This window comes from Macaca nemestrina, chromosome 4, assembly GCF_043159975.1.
Source record: "Macaca nemestrina isolate mMacNem1 chromosome 4, mMacNem.hap1, whole genome shotgun sequence".
Lineage (NCBI taxonomy): Eukaryota > Metazoa > Chordata > Mammalia > Primates > Cercopithecidae > Macaca > Macaca nemestrina.
This window is the reverse complement of record NC_092128.1, coordinates 113,386,553-113,408,521: the sequence shown is the minus strand read 5'-3', so window position 1 is coordinate 113,408,521 and position 21,969 is coordinate 113,386,553. Positions and strand designations below refer to the sequence as shown.

General features: G+C 38.8%; 3 protein-coding genes and 1 pseudogene across 3 annotated transcripts in view; 2 read left to right on the top strand and 2 right to left on the bottom strand.

Moving 5' to 3' along the window:
* LOC139362851 (uncharacterized) overlaps positions 1-482 on the top strand; it is a 183,966-nt gene extending 183,484 nt beyond the window's left edge. Inside the window, exon 14 of the mRNA XM_071095099.1 lies at positions 30-482. The gene's annotated coding sequence lies outside the window, so the exon portion shown is untranslated. The remainder of the gene's footprint in view (positions 1-29) is intronic.
* Positions 483-2,162: 1,680 nt separating this feature from the next.
* Positions 2,163-7,609, bottom strand: LOC105494190 (mitochondrial ribosomal protein L32). Its single transcript, XM_011762388.3, has 3 exons — positions 7,444-7,609; positions 4,857-5,038; positions 2,163-2,692 (listed from the first exon to the last, which is right to left on the bottom strand). The coding sequence occupies exons 1-3, from the start codon at positions 7,571-7,573 to the stop codon at positions 2,438-2,440; spliced, it is 567 nt and encodes a 188-aa protein (XP_011760690.2). The 5' UTR covers positions 7,574-7,609; the 3' UTR covers positions 2,163-2,437.
* A 75-nt stretch (positions 7,610-7,684) lies between these two features.
* Positions 7,685-21,969, top strand: LOC105494191 (proteasome 20S subunit alpha 2). Its single transcript, XM_011762390.3, has 8 exons — positions 7,685-7,842; positions 12,461-12,537; positions 13,248-13,380; positions 14,678-14,800; positions 15,949-16,030; positions 17,439-17,512; positions 21,546-21,603; positions 21,691-21,969. The coding sequence occupies exons 1-8, from the start codon at positions 7,802-7,804 to the stop codon at positions 21,805-21,807; spliced, it is 705 nt and encodes a 234-aa protein (XP_011760692.1). The 5' UTR covers positions 7,685-7,801; the 3' UTR covers positions 21,808-21,969.
* Positions 19,279-20,062, bottom strand: LOC112428944 (serine-threonine kinase receptor-associated protein pseudogene; annotated as a pseudogene).

Below are 21,969 nucleotides of genomic sequence, written 5' to 3'. Positions count from 1 at the left end.
CAGTGTCTTAAACGATTCATCTCTCACAGTTCTGGAAGCTGGAAAGTCCCAGATCAAGATGCTGGCAGATTTCGTTCTGGTGAAGACCTCCTTCCTGATTTGTAGTCAGCCTTCTCCTTGGAGCCTCACATGGCAGAGGGCAGAGAGAACAAACTCTTATCTCTTAAGAGCATCAATCTTATTCATAGGGGAATACCCTTATTCCCTAATTACCGCTCAAAGGCCTCACTTTCTAACACCATCACATTGGAGGTTAGGCTTTCAATATAAGAATTTTTTTTTCTCACATCTGTAGCAGCCAGATGAATATATGAATACATTCAGTCCATACTATCAAAGGACAATTTGTTACCTGGAGATACGCTTTGCAACCTATCGGTCAACTGAGGATACTGAGTAGACAGTTGAATATATTTAGTCTCAGTGTTCATGAACCATTGATTCCATCTCAAGTATATCTTTGACATATAGCATGTGTATGACTTCTCAGGGTTAAAAATAATTATCTGTAGAAGTTTGTCTAAATAATATGCAGATAACCAATTTCTCTGGAATTTCCACTTTTTAATGCTTGGATTAAGCTCAGCCTTGAAAGAGTTATTTGCTGGGATTCTAACACTTTGGAAGTTTTAAAAATTTTTTACTGAATTGCACTTCAACATAACACTGGCCTATACTGTACCCAATGAAATTGGTGATTTTACCTCTAGGAATGTCAACATAGATTGTGCCATTATACAATTTCCATTATGAAGCCCCATGAGATAAATACACTTCAGGTCTTAGTACCAAGATAGTGATGCAGCTTCTAGATTATCTGTCTTACTTTGTGAAGACTGATCCATACAAGTTAATCTTCCTTCTTTCCAAAGAAAAAAGTTCAGCCTGTAATCCTGGCACTTTGGAAGGCCAAGGTGGGCAGATCACCTGAGGTCAGAACTAAAAATATAAAAATTAGCTGGGCGTGGTAGGGGGTGCCTGTTAATCCCAGCTATGTGGGAAGCTGACAACAGGAGACTTGCTTGAACCTGGGAGGTGGAGATTGCAGTGAGCCGAGATCACACCACTGCATTCCAGCCTGGGCAACAGAGTGCAACTCCATCTCAAAAAAAAAAGAAAAAAAACGTTGAGTCAAATATGCTGCCTAATATATACATGTTCAGGTTACTGCAGCATGTATTTTTGCTGTAAATACTTCCCTGGGCTTTATCTTGTCTACCGACATTCCCTTCAACTATAATTCCCTAAGTTGCTTATCATTGTGGTTTAAATAGCTACCTCACTTTTTTCATTTTGAATGAGGCAGGAAACAAAATAGTAAACCTTGGGCTCAAGGTGGATAAAGGAATGAGAGACGTAGAAGAAAATAAGGAATGAACTGTAGAAAGTTAAAGGCCAGGCATGGTGGCTCATGCCTGTAATCCCAGCACTTTGGGAGGCTGAGGAAGGTGGCATCACCTGAGGCCAGGAGTTTGAGACCAGCCTGGCCAACATGGTGAAACCCTGTCTCTACTAAAAATACAAATATTAGTTGGGTGTGGTGCCGGGCGCCTGTAATCTCAGCTACTTGGGAGACTGAGACAGGAGAATCACTTGAACCCAGCAGACGGAGGTTGCAGTGAAGCTGAGATTAGGCTATTGCACTCCAGCCTGGGTGACAAGAGCGAAACTCCATCTCAAAAAAAAAAACAAAACAAAAAAACCCAAAAAGTTAAAGAGCTTATTGTTACAATGAGGTAAAATTGATAAAATGTAAAATAAATTAAAAGGACATATTCAAAGAAAAGTGCAAGGAACATTCTTACCACATTTTCAGTGTGCTATGGAATCTGCTCACATCTTTACTAATAGTCTCTCTTCCAAACCATGGGCTATCTCATATATTCTGAACATGATTTTCATTTAATATAAAATATAATTACTTCTATCACCTAAGTAAATTAGTGTGTTTCATAGAAGTAATTTCCTGCAAAAGCAATTTTAACTTGCTAAGACAAAAATAAGAACAAAACCTTTCTTAATGCCACAACTACAATCTTAAAAAAAATACCAAAAATGCAAATAATAACCTATATCCATGTTTTACTTAAATGGAGTTATCTGTGTTAAGTATTTGTGTAAGAAGCAGCGCTGGCAAACAAAACCAAAGCCAAAACACAGAATTCTTGCTCTAAATTTTAAATTTTTTATTTTTGTTCTGGAAATTTCAGGTTTACTTAAAACCTTGTATATAATAGAAACATAATCCATTGAGCCTTTGGATAAACAACATTTTCAGTGTACTCATAATGTATTCTTCAAATTATCCCACACAAAACTGCTTAGAATGTGTTGAACTATATTGATGATTTAAAAACAAGCACAACAACATAAAGAATCTTCCTCTATTTCAGGAGAAATGATTTCCTGTGAAGTTATCCTTTTAACATCTTTGGTGTCAATTCTGGGTGAACCAGGATGGTCGCTTTCTGTCTCGTTCAATGATCCTTTTGCCCTGATCTTGTTCAGACGGCGTCTCTCCCGTGTACAGCACCACAGTCTCGATGGTGGGAGCCTTAAAAGGGCCCCCTTCTTGTTTCCCTATCTGTCGTCGGATCTCCGCAGTCTCCTTGCGCACCTTTTCATAGCAGTAGGCACAAAGGACATGTTTCTGCTTCAGGTGACCACATTCAAGACAAACGTCTATATTGTTCTTTAAAACAATAAACAAAAACATATTTTAACAAGAGGCAATATAACGAACAAATAACCACTGACAGGAGCAATGCTTACATTTTAACTTTCTTAGAATGTTCAGGCTACATGAGGTCATCAAACATCATCTAGTTCCACCTCGCTTTAACTGAAGACAAGCAACATTGAGTTTGAATTAGAGAAAAACTAGAACTAGACTTTAGCCAATCTAGTACATCTTTACGTAAACACAGCAGTTGTAGTTATGTAAAAAACAAAACAAAAACCAAAACCAAAAAAAAAAAAAAAAAAACTCCTTTCCCCTAACTCCAAATACTAAATATCAAATAAGGAATTCACCAACATAATTAAGTGACCCATACACTCAGCATCTTAAATAAGACACCAAGGAAAAGTGAATTCCCTTTGTCTTTCAATCTATCTTAGGGAAAACAAGATAAGAACATTACAAGTTGACCTCCTCGGCTTTCTCTTTTTATCATGGTGTAATTCAAATTCCTGCATAGAATACAGGTTTGGTATATAGTATAATTTTTCTTTTTAAAAATGAACACTGATTATTCCTTAATGTAAAATTATTTTATGTTACAGTCTTAGGGTATTTTAATGAGATATATATATATATATATATATATATATATATATATATATATATCCAACTCTAACTATAAAATAATTATAACCCCTAAAAGATTTATCAACTTATTCTAGACATAGGTTTGAAAGAAAATACAAAGAAAAATACTAAACAGGAACATTAAAGAAGCTTTAAACACTTGGTAAGATTAATATACTAACATCTGTGAGGCAGATAACGAAAGAATTTCCTTTTCCGAAGGGAAGAAAGAGGCTTGCATATTACTCGCCTAACCATATTCTCATTTTACTCCACTACTGGAAACTGGATTGCATGTACAAGTGAAGGTATGAAGACACCCACAGTTAGTAGGTCTTTTTTTCATGATCAAAGTACCCAACGTAACACACTATATACCATATGTAACAGAAAATAATTCAAGGAAGAAAATAAATGCACAGGATAAGAACTATTCCCTCAGAATAAATGCAATCAGGGAAGTCACATAATATAACAGTGCAAGATCTCATTCCTAAAATCTTACGTCCTCTTGAGCAAATTTATGAATTACTGTTAAGTCTTAAGTAATAAAGTGTTTTTCAGTTCTACATTTAAGTTCAGCCCCAACCATTACTCAATAATACTTTCTGGCTTAAGTTCTCAGGTTTTGCTTAACAGAATGTGGACGCTTATGAAAGTCAGTTTTCTGTTCTTGAGTTTCATCGGTCTGGTGCTGCTGCTGTGGAACGCCATGAAGGAAACAGTAACTGAAATCCTAACTGTTAAAACCATACATGAACAGATCAGAGGTCATACACATTGTAATTTTTCTTTTTACTAGATCAGTGAAGACAGTACATCCATGTTGTCAGAGAGGAGAATATGAAATTGTCTGAGCATAGGAGAACACAAAGCAAATCTTCAAAAGAACATGAGGTCAAAAATCAGAGCTCGAAAATCTACTGCTTCATAACTGTGTGACCACAGGCAAATTCTTTTCGCCTCAGTTTCTTCATCCTAAAAATGAAGAATATCTTATTTGCTTTGGAGGGCTATTGTGAAGACATGATGAGATATAATAAACATAAGGCACTGAGATACATCATAGACACTTAATCGTTGTTAGCTATTTTATTACTTATCTTAGGGTTTTCCTTCATGGTATTTTATTGGAAATGATTAAAAAAAAATAAATATGTAAGGGCTTGTAAAACCCAAGATTCAGTAGACCTACTGCTTCCAATTTAATTCTAGGCTCTGCCGTAGTTAGGATGTTTACTCATCTGTAGTTCAAAACTCACACAGCTCAAGACTGGCACAGCTCACAATTCAAAAGTCATGTAGGCACCTCACAGCCTCGTTCCTTGCCCAGTCTCCAAACTCACTCCTTCCTTAACTGTGTTTCTAATACTCAGGCTAGAGGACAGCAGGCATATATAATGAGAATATTGTATTCCATTTAGGCCAGAGGAAAGTAGACACATATAATCTGAGAAGAATTTATTCCTAGGCTATAGGAATCTACCATGAGCTTATTCAGTGGAGGACTTGAGGAAAAGCACACCCACAAAAATCAATGCATTACCTTAACTTTAATAAGCTTCTGTGGGTTTCTTCTCCTACACCGGTTAACTTCAATGGTGCGTCTACTTTTGGGAGCTGCCATCCAAAAGATACTATCCAAAAGGCTGGAATTCTCTTTACTTCCACTGGTATCATTTGCTGGCTCTGTAAATATGGCTGGGCCCTGTACTGCTAATGCTGGTCCTAGGAAATAAAACATAAGAGATACAGAATTAGTTTCTAGCTTCTAAATTACTATTTACAGATATCATTTTCCTTAACAATCAATGGTAAAACACACACACACACACACACACAGAGACTACATATAAAATTCAGAATGTGAAACTCAATAATGGGATACCTTAGCTATTAAAATACACTAAAGCTTATACAATGCAATTTTAAGGAACACAGAATTTTTTCTTAGTGGATCCTGCTGAAAATAGATCAGTGAAATTCCATCAAGTTTCTTAACAAGTTAGATAGGCACCTAACTTGAACAAAACAAGCAAAGAATCACTCAACTGTCCACATTCTATTAATACTTGGTGGGTAGTAAATACCTGATTAATTTACAAGTAAATCTAGACAGATTTCCTGAATATACTTCTGATCAGCACTGATGTAACTGCCAATTGGCCCTTTCTTATATTCAAACTGAGTCAGGTCCTTTATGATACAACCCCTTAAGTCACTTAGCTCCTCATATTTGATACTGATTCCTGTCTGCTCTCTAAAGAGCCAGCTCACCATTTCTCTGTATGGCCTTATTTATGTGACTATGAATTGCTTATAAAAATCAAGAGACTCCTTTACCCTTTCCTTGCTATTTCTCACAAGTGCCATACTTCTTTTTTCTTTTCTTTTCTTTTTTTTTTTTGAGACTGAGTCTCACTCTGTCACCCAGGCTAGAGTGTGGTGGCATGATCTTGGCTCACTGCAACCTCCGCCTCCCAGGTTCAAGTGATTCTCCTGCCTCAGCCTCCCAAGTAGCTGGGATTACAGGTGTGCACCACCACGCCTGGTTAATTTTTGTATTTTTAGTAGAGACTGTTTCACGATGTTGGCCAGGCTGGTCTTGAACTCCTGACCTTAGGTGATGTACCCGCCCTGGCCTCCAAAAGTGCTGAGATTACAGGTGTGAGCCACCGCGCCCGGCCGCCATACTTCTTTTGATTTTAAGAACTCTTAAGAATGCACACAGCTCTCTAACACCTAACAATTGGCATTTATTTTCAGTATGTCCACAAGTATTGCCAAGCATGCCACAGTGATTAACAACACAGGCTCCGGACTGTGAACTTGGGACCATTGTGAGCCTACTGCTTCAGTTGGAAAGTGTATACACCTAATACGACTGTTGTCAAGATTATCCCAGGAAGTACATGTAGAAAGCTTGGCACATTGCTTGGCATATAGTGGCATATATTTTCTTGGTATATTTCTGGATATTATCACTTTCAGGCTGCTTAGAAATTGAGTAGAATGTAAATGCCAAAGCAATGACAGTTTCAACATCCAAGATACTTCCAATTAAGATTAATTCCAAGTGAAATATGGGAAACAGAATTCATCTCCTCAGAGCTCAAACACCACAGAAAAAATGTACTGTGCGGGAGGGAGGGAGGAAAGGAGGGAAGAGGGGAGGGGAGGGAAGGGAAGAGTACAGGGGGAGAGGGGAAGGGGAGGTGAGGTGAGGACAGGGCTGGAAAGGAAAGACAGATCCAGAGAGTGGTGAGCCTTGATGCCAAGTGAGACCTGCAGAACTGTCCTCTCAGGACAACTCTGTACAAATCCCTGAACTCAACAGACTTGACCAAACTCTAGCATAGTTTCTAAGAGCATAAGACTGTATCCTAGGATGACCTCGGCCCTCCTTTAAAGTGCCTGCCTGAGAAAGCTCAACCCTGCCTGGAAAATTTCCTATTTATTTTAGTCAACATACCCCTGATAGTAGGTCCCTGAACTCCCTTAGAGCATTTCCTGGAAAGGGCACATAATTGTAAATACGTATCCCTTGCAACTAACTCGGAAGCGTTTCTCTCAAGGCCCTGAGAGCCATTCCTTCGATATCTAATCATTAGGAAGGATAGGGCCTTTGTCTCCCACTATCTGCGGGAGGACAGAATCCTACCTAAGATAACTGCGAGCTAGCAGACACAGCCGGCTAATCACATTTGCACTGACTTCACTGTACTACACTTCTCTGACTCTACAGAGCCCCTACACTCCCGCCTCGCTCATTCTCCCTTTAAAACGCCCAAGTCACCTCTGCACGAACCGGGATGGCGCTCAGCTCTTTATCTGCAGTAGTTACTGAATAAAATCCGTTTTCAGCACTTTAATTACTGGCTGGCTATGATTTATCTTTGACACAAGGTTACATCCTGTGTACGAATGGAGCAAGCAGAAGTTTTTTTTGTTTTTTGTTTTTGCGGTGGAGGGAGCGCAAAAACAGTCGTGTTCTCGCTAATATGTGAATGTCACGAACTACGTCCCGGACGTGCGGCCGCGGATGAGAACCCGGGAGAGGGTTAAGAGTGTAAGCTGCGTCTGCGACGCTGCCCGAGGTCCCGTCATCAGTCCCCTCTCCCTTCTTTACCTACCCCACGGAGGACTGGGAAAGCCCGGCCGGTTCTGCGGAAACTTCCGCAGCAGTCGCTCCCAGTAGTTTCGAAGCAGGCCCCGGGCCGCAGGCCACGGCGGAACCACTAAGACCAGCATGGCCAGCGCCATTTTCCCTGCTGGAAGACCGCCCCGGTCCCGCCCCTGCTTTCAGCATGCGCACAGGCACAGAATCGGGCAAGCCTCCCTTTCTAGAACTACAACACCCCGCATGCTCTTGGAGCAGCTCTGACTCTCCTCCAATCATAGAGAGAAAAGGAAGGGCGAGGGGCGGGGAAATGAAAGAAAATCGGCCACAGTGCGCATGCATGCGGATGTGCTTTGGCTCTTCGGGTAAAGATGGCGGAGCGCGGGTACAGCTTTTCGCTGACTACATTCAGGTATGGAAGGGGCCCTCGAGGTCCTCAGCGTAGTCGAGGTTGCAGGAGCTCTGTCGACTTAGTTTTTCCCATCCTGACGTCGGGATTGGTGCTTCTGGAGGGTCCAGTAGAGAATGGAGGTGGAAATGCGGCTTTGCAAAGTCATTTGCCAGGCCGGCTCGGGATTCCTGGAGCTTCCTTGGTCGGAGGCTGCTGGAGGATCGGGGGGCTGCGGGACGGTGAGGCACATAGCCAAGGATTCGCTTTCACTTTGGAGACTAGAAAAGAAGGCAGTTTTAGCTCAACCATCTTTGGGTGGCCCGTTCCGAACCCAGGATTTTTTTTCCTGGCTCAAGTGGACCTGATGCGGTGGTTTCTGAAACTCGGAATCATGGTCAAATATGTGGGATCCCCTTTTCTTGGAAAACTCTCAGCTTTACAGTTAAGTCGAAGTCTTGGTCTCCGTTTGGCACTAGTGTCTTTCAAAACCTCCCGCTTTCGATTTCTTCGATGCATGAATTAGAAACATAAGGAGTAAAAACCGAAAGCGCCTATCACTTTTTTTGTGAACCCTTAACAACGAGGCAACAGTTTGAGTTTTGGCCTTTTTTTTTGGTGTGTGGAGGGGGAACGCAGAGGGGGATGTTTACTTTAAACAAGTTTGTAGGCTTTTCTATTGTAGAACAGGGGATTAGAATAGTAAGTTTACTTTCCAAAATAGTTGAGGCGAACCGTGGCTCCCAATGTGAGGAAGTCATCAACGAAGACTTTTAAAAATTGACTGGGGAAGTTTTCTGACTTACCCATTTTCTTAAGGATCAGTAATGCCCAGTTTACTTCAAATGTAGTCCTGACAACTGAAGGCAGGCGGGATTTAACTTGTTGAGTACTTTCTGTGTAGGTGCAACTTAACCGTAACCTGCTCCATCTCTTTCCACTGCTATGATGAATGTTATCTCAGCTTCTTACAGATGAACTAACCACAGCTTGTACAAATTAAATAACTTGTCTGAGGTCATCGGTTAGTAGCTGAGTTGACATTCAAACTGGATTTTTTTCTGATAACAAAAATTAATACACTTTCTATTACATAATGTCTTAAATTCCAAAAGTACCTTTCTCTTGGCAGTTTTCAGTAAGCAGTGAGTGTACGTAATAGTTTTTTTTTGTAACCTTTGAACAAGATTAATTTAATTATGCAATAAAAAGTGTCATATTACATATGACAGAAGAGTGTGTGCAGGATGTATTCACTGTTCGTATTTGTGAAGAAAACAAATGTGGTCCTCTTTTTAGAGACAGGGACTTGGCAGCCTCCAGCTCTTGGGCTCAAGGGATCCTCCTGCCTCAGTCTTTGGAGTAGCTGGCACTAGAGGTGTGCACCACCCTGCCTGCTATTTTTTTTTTTTTTTTTTTTTTTTAAGGCTTGGGGTCTTGTGATGTTGCCCGGGCTGCAAATGTGGTCTTTTATCTCAAAGAAAGTGTAATCCTAGTGGAGCTGAAAACATAAAACAACCATATACCTTCAGGACTCAATCTTTTTGTAACAAATTTCTTTATTAAAATAAACTTTTGGCCAGGCAGGGTGACTCACAACTGTAATCCCAGCTACTTGGGAGACTGAGGCAGGAGGATCACTTTAGCCCAGGAGTTCAAGACTAGCTTGGGCAACACAGCAAGACCCTATCTCTGAAAAAATTAAAAAATTAGCCAGGCATGTGCCTGTAATCCAAGCTTTTGGGTGCCTGAGAGCGAGAGGAGCACTTGAGCCCAAGAGTTTAGGATGCAGTGAGCTGTGATTCTGCCACTGCACTCCAGCCTGGGTCACAAAGCGATATCCCATGTCTAAAATTTTTTTTAAGAAAAACCAAACTTATGTTTTGTTTGTTTTAAACATGGTGGATTCAGCTGTTTTAAATAAAAATAAAATATTTTTTTCTAGCCTCTCGTAATCAGAATTAAACTAATGGTGGAAGGGACTAGAGACCATACAGGATGAAACAGTTCTTGTGGAGTACATTTGGTTGGGGAATTGACAATAAATGAGTAAACAAATTGGTGCCTACTAATAAATTCTCTTACTAAGGAATTTTATTTTAAAAAGGGTGAAGAAAGGAATATGACTTTAGATTGAGTAATCAGGAAAGGCTTGTGCTTCGGGGTGATTTTTGAGACTGGAAGATTAAAAGTAGGCAGCTATTTGAAGATACAGAAATAAGGAGACTTGTAGACAGAGGGAACAGCATGTTTGAAAGCCCTGAAACTGGGAAGGAGCTTGAGCTCTTAAAGGAATGAAAATGAGGCAAATGTGCTATTGTGAGCAAGGAGGTGATGTGGGAGAGGGCTAATCGTGTAGGGCTTTGTAGGCCAGAGAAGGAAATTTTATTTTAAGTGAACAAAGAAGTTCTTACAAAATCTAAGTGGAGGTGACATGGTACAAAGGCAACTTTGACTGGGGGTGGAAGTAAGGTTGAGAAAGGAAAACCAGATAGAAGGCTATTTCAGTTATTCCATGTAGGGATACTGATGCTATGGAATGGGCCAGTGGCATTATGGAATATAAAGATGGTTGATTGCTCAGCCAGCTCACAGGTCAATGAGCTTTCACGCAGTGGTAAAGATAGGTAAGTACAGTTAATAGGAACAGAGAAAAGGTAACTATTAAGTTTATATGAACCTTTAAATGTTACCCAGGGGTATATGAATTAGGTATTGAACAATAATTGAAAGCTGGATGGACCCAGAAAGTTATGACATGATTATTGAAATAGTGACTATTAAAGGAAAAAAAGTTCAGCTTAATTTTTTAATTTAAATGTCAGTTGATGTTGTTCTGCTCAAATTAACTAATTATATCAAGAGCCTTAGAGCTGTCACCCTTAGGTCTGTTTCTTTAATTGGTCTAGATGTGTCTCTATCAGCCAAATGATTGTAGATTCCTGGTACTAGGTTATGTGCTGCAATCCTGACTGAACATAGCTGACTTTATTGAGGAAGACAAATATTGTAAAAATAATAAAGAGGCCAAGGCAGGAGGATTGCTTGAGACCAGGTGTTTGAGACCAGCCTGGGCAACATAGCGAGACCCTGTTTCTACAAAAAAAAAAATAATAATAATTCAGATATGATGAATCTTAGGCAAAGAGGAAGTACAGGACATCACAGGCATCTAGGTATTCAACTTAATCTGAGGGGTCAGGGCAACTTCCGTTAGGACATGATTGAAGGAAAAGAGTTCACAGGGCAATAGAGAAATGCATTTCAGATGGAGGGATTAGCTTGTGAGTGAGGTTTTTGAAGTTTGAAAGTAGTCTATGTGTTTGGAGCAAGGAGGGATGGAGTTGAGATTTGGGTGACCAAGGGAATATTTGTAATTATATGAAGAGAAAATACAGACTTCTGAAATTTGCAATAGTAGTTGGGAGATAAGGATCTAGCTGTGTCACTTTGGACAAATTACTTTCACTCAGACTTTATATATGAAATTAGGTTGGTTTGTGATGATTCTAATTAAACAACTAGGTTGAAATAAAGTATAACTCTAAAAGGCCAGTTTAAGACTTGTGTTTAGCTACCAAATCCATGGAACCAGATCTGTTAAGTGTGACCATCTCGTGGCTTCTAGAAATAGTTGTGTATTATGTAGAGAATACTTAACTGTGAGTGATATCTAGGTGTTACTGTCTTAGGCCATGTCTGTGTTCTAAAACCACCCCCCCCCCCACTTGAAATATATGCTGCTGTTTGGTTTTTAACAAACACATACATGTTCTTAATAACATTACCATTCAGTATGTGCTTGTTACAGATTTTGTGCCAGACAGTTTTATAGGAATTACTTCACTTAATCACAACAATGCTTTGAAATAGGTACAGGACCCCTGTAGGGGATGGTGATTTCAGGACTCCCACAAATACCAAGTCAAGGTGTACTCAAGTTCTATAGTCAGCCCTGTGGAATCCACTGATATGGAAAACCAGTTGTGGTTACTGTGTGCTCATTTTACAGGTGAGAAAACAAGCACAGAAAACTTAGGGTGAAAAGAAGCAACAGTAATACCACTGCTCCGTGTGGCAGACAAAAACCAAAGAGAAAGTAGTGCTTCAGTAGGAGTATGTTCTAATTGCCTTGTAAACTTGGTTTCGTTCGTTTTTTCTTTTCTTTTCTCTTTTTTTTTTTTTTTTTTTTTTGAGATGAGGTTTCGGTCTTGTTGCCCAGGCTGGAGTGCAATGGTGTGATCTCGGCTCACTGCTACCTCCACCTCCTGGATTCAAGCGATTCTCCTGCCTCAGCCTCCCAAGTAGCTGGGATTACAGGCGTGCACCACTATACCCAGCTAATTTTTGTATATTTAGTAGAGACAGGGTTTCACCATGTTAGTCAGGCTGGTCTTGAACTCCTGACCTCAGGTAATCCACCCACCTCAGCCTTCCCAAGTGCTGGGATTACAGGCTTGAGTCATTGTGCCCAGCTGTAAACTTGGTTTCTGTGCCACTTCATGATAGAGGTCAAAGGCCAGCTACTCCCTGGGGTTGGATAAATTGGATTTGACCTGAATGTCTGTACTATCTCAGAGATGTTCTTACAATAAATATTGGATGATATGTGAACTTAACAAATACCTGTGTTTCTTTTAAGCCCGTCTGGTAAACTTGTCCAGATTGAATATGCTTTGGCTGCTGTAGCTGGAGGAGCCCCGTCAGTGGGAATTAAAGGTAATTAAATGCTTCATTCATTTCAGATGCCTGTTAGTAGTTATCTTGATTATTTTGGAATTAATTAGTAGTTAATTTATACAGAGCTGCAGTAGTATAATTTTTAATAATTTTTTGTTAATTTACAGTGTTTTTGGAGTTTAAATAGTAATAAGTCTAAGGTCATTCAAATTTCTTTTCAAAGTAAATAATAACACCTTTATCTGTTAGCTGTAATATTCACAGTAGTCTTTCTCATTCAGAAAACTCTTTTTTTTTTTTTTTTTCCCACTGATTATATCACTACTTGCTGGCAGTTTTTATCCTTATAATTTAGGAAAGTTTAATTATAAAACATAAGCTAAATATGTTGTGTTTCACTTTAAAAGGCTGTATCATTTATTGTAAATTTCCTGTTATGAGACTGTTGCGACAAGTAGGCAGAAATCCATTATTTTAAAACGTGAACTCTCAGGTATCTTTAGAGTGCTTACAAAAGGTTATGTAATACCTATAGCTGTAGGGACGATTTTTTTGTGTAGTACTAATGACCAGTGAGGGAAAAATGGACTTACCATTTCTTAGGTAATTTTGGTAATAGGACTCCGGAAGAAAAGGTTTTATAAATTAAAGGAAATAAAGGACTTTTGAGTTTAGTGCATCCATAATAGAAAGCTGTTAAAACAGTCTTATAAATGATTAAACATTTAGGTCTCTCTCTTTTTTTTAAGCTGCAAATGGTGTGGTATTAGCAACTGAGAAAAAACAGAAATCCATTCTGTATGATGAGCGAAGTGTACACAAAGTGGAACCAATTACCAAGCATATAGGTTTGGTGTACAGTGGCATGGGCCCCGATTACAGGTACTTTATACTTTTTATAGTGTTTCTCACCATCTCATGAATTGATTGTAATCTGTATTTTCAGGAGAAAAACCAATGTTGTTTTCCTTTTATCTTCCGATTCCTCTTTTTTTGTGTGCTTTGTTTAGCAATAGCAGCCTCATTGAGAGCTGAATTTAGTTTGCCTGTGTAGGTTACTTTAAAGAGAATAACTCAGATGTGAAAGAGGAGGTAGATAGATTACATAACTCCTCTTCTCTGTTTAGTGGACTTTCCCTTCTGACATATTCCTCTTCTACTACCCAGGAACTGGGCATAAGGGCTTTAGTTTTCGCCAGTGCAGTTTAAAAATGATAAGAGCAATTTATGTTCTAATAAACTATATTCTAAAAAGTATGAGGCAACAAAAGAAAGCATCGCCATCCAGAGTTAACCTTACCTCTTTTCCTGTTCTTCACAAAGGAACAAAATTCTCAAACACCACTGCAAGTTACTGAGTGTGGCAGCCAACCAGGATCCCAGTGCTCATATAATCACCCCCTTTATATTTCACAGGAAGAGAGAATAATCTTGATACTCAGGGTACCAGCCAAGTTGAAAGAGATTGACAGCTTTCTGTGTCTGTCATTTAAACAAGTAAAAGGAATATTACTTTATTGCTCATGATTTTGTGGAGCAAGATAGGTAGACGCAAAGTTTCACTTCAATTTCACTCCTATTTCACATCTGAGTTGTTCTCTTTAAAGTAACCCAGGGTCTTCCCCAGGCAGGTCTCAAAGTCCTGGCCTCAAGTGATCTTCCTGCCTCAGCCTTTTAAAGTGTTGGTATTACAGGTGTGAAACACTGCACCCAGCTGAATTTTACATTTTTAGTTACAAGTAGTTTCTTACTGTTTCTTAATCTCTGAAGGGTACTCTGAAGTAGTGACCTGAAGTGAGAAAAATATGCCCAGAATTGTGTGCCTGTGTGTTTATGTGTGCTTGTATGCACGTGTGGACTGGGGTGAGCTATAAAAAGACAAGTGGCTGCCCTTGGATAAGGGGGACAATCTTGAAGAAGCCATGGAGTGAGATAAAATTCTCATTTTTGTACATTAAATCTGTTACTTTTAAGCTAACTGGTACTCTATGATGCTTCGATATTTTCTTCTATATCAACTGGAATCCAATGTTAGAGTAAGACTAGCTTTGATCCAGTAGCCACCATTAAAGCAATACATGTTAAACTGGTGCTGCAGGTACGTGCCTGTAAAAGAAGAATGAGTCTTTGGGTAGTAGAGCATCTTCCTTGTAATTAAATCTTATTTTTTCCTTGTTAGAGTGCTTGTGCACAGAGCTCGAAAGCTAGCTCAACAGTACTATCTTGTGTACCAAGAACCCATTCCTACAGCTCAGCTAGTACAGAGAGTAGCTTCTGTGATGCAAGAATATACTCAGTCAGGGTAAGTTGCTTTTTTTACTTGAAATGTGCCATGAATTGTAGGGGGAAGTCATTTTAAAGAGTAGATGTATACATAGAATGGGACTTACCATTCCTATATTTGCCTAACAAGTGAACAAAATCACTATGATGAATATTTCTGATCTTATCTAGATCTAGAATATTTACTTAAGGAAAAAAATGTGTTTTCTTGTTGCTCATATAACAGCAGAAAGCAGCTTCTAGATACAAAAAGTTCTTTTGCCAGTGATTAAAACACTTTTTGGGCAGAAATTCATTGCTACTTTTATTTATTTTTATTTTTTTCTTTTTGAGTCAGAGTCTCACTCTGTTACCCAGGCTGGAGTGCAATGGCATGATCCTGGCTCACTGCAACCTCTGCCTCCTGGGATCAAGTGATGCTCATGCCTTAGCCTCCCGAGTAGCTGGCACCACAGGCATGCATCACCATGCCCAGCGAATTTTTTTTTTTTTTGTATTTTTTTGGTAGGGATGTGGTTTTACTATGTTGGCCAGACTGGTTTCAAACTCCTGACCTCAAGTGATCTGCCTGTCTTGGCCTCCCAAAGTGTTGGTACTGCACCTGGCCTCTACTTTCAAATTTATGTTTCTAACCAGAAATGATTGTAAGCACATGATGAAAGCAGCTCTTTGACACATTCATATTTCTTTTCATTCCCCAGCTTCTTTGGGTGTGGATGAGATAGCATATAGGTAGTTGTTGATATGTAAACCTAGTGGAAGAGCTGCATTAACTGAAAATTGTCATTTTGTAATAGGTAAACCTAGTGGAAAAGCTGCATCAATTGAAAGTTGTCATTTTGTGACAAGTAAACCTAGTGAAAAAGCTGCATTAATTAAAAGTTGTTATTTTGTTAGGACACTAAATGTTACTCCACACTTATTAACCCCAGTGTCTTAGGTGACACTCTATTCAATCCAAATTTTTTTTTTTTGGCTACTATTCCTCACTACTGTAAAGAGAATTAGTTTTGAATTGATTCATTCAGAAAGGTGTTAAATACTTTTTAAGGAACTTACAAGTCTAATTCAGTTTGCCTGATAATTTGCTTTATTTGAGAATACTGATAAATTCTTGAGGATGACTTTCATGAAAATGCCAAGTAATTTTCATTTTCCTGTCTGCAGTGGTGTTCGTCCATTTGGAGTTTCTTTACTTATTTGTGGTTGGAATGAGGGACGACCATATTTATTTCAGTCAGATCCATCTGTAAGTATCAGTAGATGTATTTGAGGGATTTGTCTTTAAAAGTGCTCTTTGAATATCTAACAGAAATAGAAGCCATAAAAACTTTACAATTTAGCAGTATTTTCTTCTTTTTCACCTGGGCTTTAGAAGGTATGAGGTCGTGCATTTTTGTGTGTATATTTAAAATTTTGGTAATTTGGTCTTCTGATAAGGAAGCTGTATTAGTTCTACCCTCTTTTCTTCTGCCATGTTTACTTCATACACTTGGGTGATTTGTTGAAATAGTTGTTATCAAATGTATTTAAACCTGTAACTTTGGGAAATATTGCAATTGAAGATGTGGATCTGGAGGACGGTGTTGTGGTGTTTGCCATCAGTTGAATCTTGGGGTTGACTTGAGTGACTTTTCCAGCAAAAACATTAATCTGACTTGAATTCAGTGTTTTGCAAGAATGATTGTGAAATTGGTACCTTGGGTGAGTTGTCTGCTGTAATGCAGAAGAATGGTATCTGAATAGAAGGGATTTGTAAAGGATAATACTACTCCACATCTGTCCCATTTGCTATGAGAACCTTAAGACAAAATTCAAGATTAGGAAATTACCTTTCATGTTTTATGGATTATTAGATAATTAGAAGTTTACTCAATGCAGACCTTATGATCTACTCTTAAAACCTGAGATGGCAAAAGAAAAATATTTTGGTTGTTACTTAAATCAGAAAAAATAAGTATTTGGGGAACTTTGATAGTGCTGTTACTCCATCTCTGAGTTTCCAAAGCTAAGTGACAAGCCCTCTTATCTTCCTTTTCAGAAGGTAGCGGAAGCCACCATTTCTGGAATCCAGATTTCTTCTTTTGTCCTATTTTCCTCTGTTGTATCTAAAAAACAATTGTTTTCATTTAAAACATAATGGATTATGTTTCTTTTGGTATTTTTTCTGATGAGATGCTCTCTTTTTAATTTATTCACTAATGATCAAGAGTTGGTCACCATTTTTCAGATTTATATGAGAGACTTAAATCGCTTCAGTCTGTGAAGCTAAAATACTACTCTTGATTATTTGTTTAAGTTAACCTCAATTTCTTTTAACTGGCTTTGTTACATAATTTATGTACACTTAATTGCATCATCACCAACTTCATCAGTTTGATGAGTTCTGATATATGTAAATGTCTGAAGAAACCATTACTACAATGAGGATATCAAAAATTTCCAGAACCTCCAAAAGTTTCTCCATGCCTCTTTGGTTTCCATCCTTCTAGCCTTCTTAAAAAAAATAACCTATTCTGTGATGTTTTCCATTCTAATAATATTCTGTGACCTTCAAAGTTAGAGAACAATTAATAAAGCTAAAAATTAAATGGCAGGGCAATATAATTGTATTTGTGTTTTAAAATATGGTTCTTTACTCTTTCTATCCTGATTAGGGAGCTTACTTTGCCTGGAAAGCTACAGCAATGGGAAAGAACTATGTGAATGGGAAAACTTTCCTTGAGAAAAGGTAGGCTCACTCACTGTAACTACATTCATTAGCAAACTCACTTTATGGTTTTTGGTGCTCTTTAAGTAATTAATATCATGGGACTAAAGAAAATTGCTGTATTACTCTGTATATTAATCTAGTTACAGATAAATCAAAAACTTATCTCCCTCCTAGTTTCCTAGTCTTCAGTATATCGAGTGGTAATTAATATTCATTTTCTAAGGAGTTGTCTTTTTACATTCTATGGTTTCCTAAATGCTTTTTTGTTTTGTTTTGTTTTACTTTTTACTTCACTTTTTCTGCCATTTTAGGAGGGAGAAAAAGAACATTGAATCTGGAATAAAAAATTTGGGGAGACAGATTTTTAAATGATTTAATGATAATAGTTTACATTATGACAGTAAAAAAAATTGTGAAACCAAATGCCTGGAGTTGAAGGTATATTAAATATTTGGTATGTGTGCTTGATAAAAAGTGGAGCACTATGTAAAAATCTGTCGGTGCCCAAGTACAAGCTGCCCTCACTTATTTCCAGCTGTATTCTAGTCTCAGTGTTACTGTAGTCCTTCAAAACTCTCCAAGCTTTTGAAGAGGAAAATGTTTTATTTCTTGATATGTAATAGTTGCGCATATTTTTGCAGTATATGTGATATTTTAATACCTGTATACAGTGTGTCAAATCAGGGTAATTGGATATCCGTTACCTCAAACATCTATCTTTTCTTTGTGTTGGGAGCATTGCAGATCTTCTAGCTGTTCTGAAATAGGGAGAAGAAAAATAATTTCCTGAGTGTACTATTGGACACCAGAACTTATTCCTCCTATCTGACTGCATTTTTATACCCCTTCACCAACTTCCTTCATTTCTTCTTCCCGTCTCCCTTTCCAGCCTCTGGTAACCACTGTGCTACTCTCTCCCTCCATGAGATCCACTTTTTTTAGCTCCCACATATGAGTGAGAACATGCAATATTCATCTTTCTATGCCTGGCTTGTTTTACTTAACATAATGACCTCCATTTCCATCCATGTTGCTGCAAATGACAGGATTTCATTTTTTCATGGCTGAATAATAATAAAAAATTTTGTAACTCCGTTTAACAGATGAGCCTTCACAGTACATTTTTCATGTAATGTTAAGGTTATTAAAAATCTTAGGCCTGGGTTTAAATGGTAAATTTAATCTTAGGCTCTTAAGGTACTTTTTCATTTTTCTTTTTTATATTAATGAGTCTTCCAAATATTTCACATTGTTATTACATGATATGTTTTGTTTTATTTTTGTTTCAGAGGCATTTTATTTAGACAACTAAAAATAATTAGATGTTCAGAACCAGTGTACAATGAAAGAGAAATTAAACCAGTTACTTTATCATGTATTCCCTCTTTACAACCAAAGCAAAAAACAACAACAAAGACATTCTGCTTTAAGGGAAAGTCAGACAAATAAGCCAATATATTTTTCTTCTCCATAATGATATAAACAGCTGCAAGAACTTTTAATTGTAATAAGAGAAGTCGGATGTTGTCTTGTACATACTCATTAAAAAGATGACAGGCCATTGTACTACAAGAGGATAACTCAGCCTCCCTTCATCTGATCCTCTTGAGATTTCACTTACAGGTAACACCAAGTTAGTTGTTCCAGCAATGGAGCTAATTCATATTCCTCATTATTTATTACTGCTTTTGCCTTAAGCAGAGAGTAACTCTGAAAGGCTGATGTTTTTCTCTGCTTGCTCGTTCTAGTCCAGTTGTATATTATCTGTGGCACATGCTTGATGCTCAGGCCTTAACTTGAGGAGTTGAAGAATAGATGGAATCTGAATTCTCTGAAGCAGTTTCTTCTAGCTCCTCTTCTCTTGTCTCTGCAAAACCAATCTTTGGCTTCTCCAGCTCACTGCTATCTTCTTCAGGAAGCACACATTTCTAAAGGCTGTATGTTTTTCCTACCATGGTTTGCCAGTCTCAGTGTTCCATCTTCAGAACCACTGGCATACAGTTCTCCATCAGGACCAAATCTCACACAGTGAATAGGACTGGAGTGTCCTTTGTAGGATTCTAATTTCTTCTCCACTATTGTCATCATACTTACAAGTTTAACATCTTCACCACCTGCAAAAAGAAATTCTTAAGGTGAAGAGATTCAGAGTTAATGGTTACAGGAGCTTGAAAGGATTTAATTGGTTCCAAACTTACTGTACTATCAAAAGCACTGGATCAGCCATAAGTTATTACCAAAATATCTCCCTCAGGAATATATTCCATACTACTAGCTGACATATTAAAATTTAGAGATTTCATTTCTGTCATAGTAGCATGATCCCAGAGTCTAACAGTTTTGTCATCAGAAGAAAGAATCTGTTTATCCACACTGCACCATAGGGCCTTTTTTATATCAGAGCTGTGATCACTAACTTACTCAGGTTCTGCTTCGGGTTTGTTCAAGTCATATATGCGTAACAGTTTATCCTGTTCCCTGGTTAACAAATAATTACTATCCTGCATGAAATCCATAGTCTTGACAATGTTTTTATGAGCCAGGGTCATCAGTTCATCTCCTGGGATAGCATCCCACACTTTGTGAGATCTGCAGCTGCTGTGGCAGCTTTGATGGCATCCTTATTCAGTGTTATACCCCAAACAGCATCTTTATGACCCAAAAGGATTCCAAATCAGTCTCCTATATCTCCCTGGCATAGCATAGGTTTGCTGTCTTTGCAAGCACTGATTTAGAAATACTTGTAAGGCTGGCCGGGCGCAGTGGCTTGCACCTGTAATCCCAGCACTTTGGGATGCTGAGGCAGGTGGATCACCTGAGGTCAGCAGTTCGAGACCAGCCTGGCCAACATGGTGAACCCCCCCCACTTCCCGTCTCTACTAAAAATACAAAAATTAGTGGGGAGTGATAGCATGCACCTGTAACCCCAGCTACTCAGGAGGCTGAGGCAGGAGAATTGCTTGAACCTGCCTGGGAGGTGGAGTTTGCAGTAAGCCAAGATTGCGCCACTGCATTTCAGCCTGGGTGACAGAGCAAGACTGTGTCTCGAGGGGAAAAAAAGCCCCTAAGGCATGATGCCACTGAAGGCCAAGTCAGCCACGGGCCGTGTGTGGCCAGAACAGGTGAGCAGCATCAGTCTCATTGCTATGGAGGTGGTGAACCCAGTGATTGGGCTGGTGGACTGAGGGTCATCCTTGTCTTCTCTTCTCTGCTACAGCGCCCGGGGTTCCTCCAGGCCTCACCCTAACACTGGGGCTGGGCAGGGAAACAGGAAAAGGTGGCAACGAGATTAGGAAGGAGCTAGGGAGGGGCTGGGGAGTCGGGGAAGGGTGAGCAACAGTTGACAATGGAGGGAGGAAAGTAGGGGATGGGGAGAACCAAAGAAACGACCCAGCCACTATTCACGCTGTCCACACTGGTATTGGCAGGAAGTGACATGTTACGTTTTAGCTTATGAGAAAAAGATGAGATTTTAGCAAAGTTCTGATTTTTCTGTGTTTTAAAAATTATAATGCCACCACATCCTGATTGTTAAAATATTTATACTTAAGAAGTTTCCCGGCTGGGTGCAGTGGCTCACGCCTGTAATCCCAGCACTTTGGGAGGTCGAGGCAGGTGGATCACGAGGTCAGGAGATCGAGACCATCCTGGCTAACACAGTGAAACCTGTCTCTACTAAAAATACAAAGAAATTAGCTGGGCGTGGTGGCAGGTGCCTGTAGTCCAAGCTACTTGGGAGGCTGAGGCAGGAGAATGGCATGAGCCCAGGAGGTGGAGCTTGCAGTGAGCCAAGATAACTCTGTCTCAAAAAAGAAAAAAGTTTCCTAAACTAAACTCATTTTAGGGTCATACCCTTCATGATGTTGGGAATTGAGCACCAGATATTGTCAGTTTTTTTATCTGGGGACAGCTACAAGGAGGTGATTAAAAGAATGTGTAATTTAGTATTTTTAAGATGTTTAGAGTTTTAAAAACTTAGGTTGTTGCTGTCATTGTATTTAAATAAAGAATATAAACAATGATATAAGTAATTTTTTTTTTAATTCTTCAGGTATAATGAAGATCTGGAACTTGAAGATGCCATTCATACAGCCATCTTAACCCTAAAGGTTAGCTCAATATTCAACAACTGGATTTACAATGATTTCATGATTAACTGCTTAGAAAATTGACCTTTTTTCCTCCGTCCTCAATAGGAAAGCTTTGAAGGGCAAATGACAGAGGATAACATAGAAGTTGGAATCTGCAATGAAGCTGGATTTAGAAGACTTACTCCAACTGAAGTTAAGGATTACTTGGCTGCCATAGCATAACAGTGAAGTGACTGAAAAATCCAGAATTTCAGATAATCTATCTACTTAAACATGTTTAAAGTATGTTTTGTTTTGCAGACTTTTTGCATACTTATTTCTACATGGTTTAAATCGACTGTTTTTAAAATGACACTTATAAATCCTAATAAACTGTTAAACCCA

What these genes read in the sequence shown, in the direction of transcription:
- LOC105494190 (XM_011762388.3), bottom strand. Translation starts at nt 7,573, where the DNA reads ATGGCGCTGGCCATGCTGGTCTTAGTGGTTCCGCCGTGGCCTGCGGCC. An exon ending in CTTTCCCAGTCCTCCGTGGG is followed by an intron (nt 5,039 to 7,443) that starts GTAGGTAAAGAA and finishes TTTATTTCCTAG; the next exon opens with GACCAGCATTAGCAGTACAG. An exon ending in AGAAGCTTATTAAAGTTAAG is followed by an intron (nt 2,693 to 4,856) that starts GTAATGCATTGA and finishes ATTGTTTTAAAG; the next exon opens with AACAATATAGACGTTTGTCT.
- LOC105494191 (XM_011762390.3), top strand. Translation starts at nt 7,802, where the DNA reads ATGGCGGAGCGCGGGTACAGCTTTTCGCTGACTACATTCAG. An exon ending in GGCATGGGCCCCGATTACAG is followed by an intron (nt 13,381 to 14,677) that starts GTACTTTATACT and finishes TTTCCTTGTTAG; the next exon opens with AGTGCTTGTGCACAGAGCTC. An exon ending in AAAACTTTCCTTGAGAAAAG is followed by an intron (nt 17,513 to 21,545) that starts GTAGGCTCACTC and finishes TTAATTCTTCAG; the next exon opens with GTATAATGAAGATCTGGAAC.